The sequence below is a fragment of the Alligator sinensis genome, unplaced genomic scaffold (assembly GCF_000455745.1).
Source record: "Alligator sinensis unplaced genomic scaffold, ASM45574v1 scaffold1575_2, whole genome shotgun sequence".
NCBI classification, from domain to species: Eukaryota; Metazoa; Chordata; order Crocodylia; family Alligatoridae; genus Alligator; species Alligator sinensis.
Genome location: NW_005843504.1, coordinates 64,541 through 65,654, shown reverse-complemented (window position 1 = coordinate 65,654; position 1,114 = coordinate 64,541). Strand labels below are relative to the sequence as shown.

General features: G+C 65.2%; 1 protein-coding gene across 1 annotated transcript in view; it reads right to left on the bottom strand.

Annotated features, from left to right (window-relative positions):
- Positions 1-1,114, bottom strand: part of POU2F2 (POU class 2 homeobox 2) — a 10,578-nt gene that overhangs the window by 5,624 nt on the left and 3,840 nt on the right. Inside the window, exons 2-3 of the mRNA XM_006038854.2 lie at positions 373-480; positions 90-181 (exon numbers count right to left, since the gene is read on the bottom strand). Coding sequence (XP_006038916.2) covers positions 90-181; positions 373-480 — 200 coding nt within the window. The remainder of the gene's footprint in view (positions 1-89; positions 182-372; positions 481-1,114) is intronic.

Below are 1,114 nucleotides of genomic sequence, written 5' to 3'. Positions count from 1 at the left end.
CCCCTGCCCTGACCTGTCAGGCTCAGGTGGAACCCAGGCGTCCGGGACCCCTTTTGGGGCAGGTGTGCCACCCCCCCAGCCCCGCTCACCTGTGCGGGCAGCCCTGGACGGGGCTGGCTGGGCAGCAGGGCCCCGGGGCTTTGCTGAGGTAGCTGAAAGAGATTTGGTGTCGGAAGCAGCCCTGGGGGAAAAATGAGTCGTCAGTGCCCGGCATGCCCCCTGCCAGGCGGCTGGCTCTGGGGTGGGCATCGGGGCAGGTATCACAGGCCTGGGAAGCGGCTGGCTCTGGGTGGGTGTCAGGGCAGGTATCACAGGCATGGGATGTGGCTGGCTCTGGGGGGGCGTTGGGGTCCAGCAGGGTCCCCCCCTCACCTTGCTGTCCTTGCTGGGCCTGTGGCAGCAGGAACTGGGCGGGCGGCTGGAGGTGGTGCCCAGGCACGAGCACGAGTTGCTGGAGCTGCAGCAGTTGCTGGATGTCCTGGGGGGGCAGGGGGCAGCGGGTGTGTGTGCTGGGGTGGGGGTCAGTGCAGTGCTAAGGCCCTGGGCACACTGCAGAGCCCCTGACGCAGTGCAGGAAGGAGCAGCGTGAGGCCCCCCCCATGCAGTGTAGTGCGGTGCCAGCCCCCACCTGGTGTAGGGAGATGCAGTGCAGGGTCCTGCCAGTGCAGTGACATACAGTGAGAAGTGAGGTAGGGCTGGGGGTGTGCACGCCGTGAGCTGGCTGGGCCTGGCAGGGGCAGCAGAATGGGACACGCTGTACTGCAATGCCAGGGGGTGCAGTGAGGGGGTACAACGAAGTTGGCCATCAACTGCACAGGTTGGGGGAGGGCCACACGACACGGTGGGTTGACATGCAGGCCCATGGGGTGGGGGGGAGATACACCGCAATGCAGTGTAGAGCAATGGATGCAGTGAGGTGGCGGTCCAGTCTGTGAAGTGTTCTGGATGGGGGGGGCACGAGGGGGAAGTGGGGTGGCATGCTGTGTGATGTCAAGCAATTCGGTGTGATGCCGCGCAATATGGTGTGATGCCATGCGATGCCATGTGATGCCATGCAATGCAGTGCGATGCCATGCAATGCTGTGCGACACAGCACGGTGGGGGCCTTACCTGT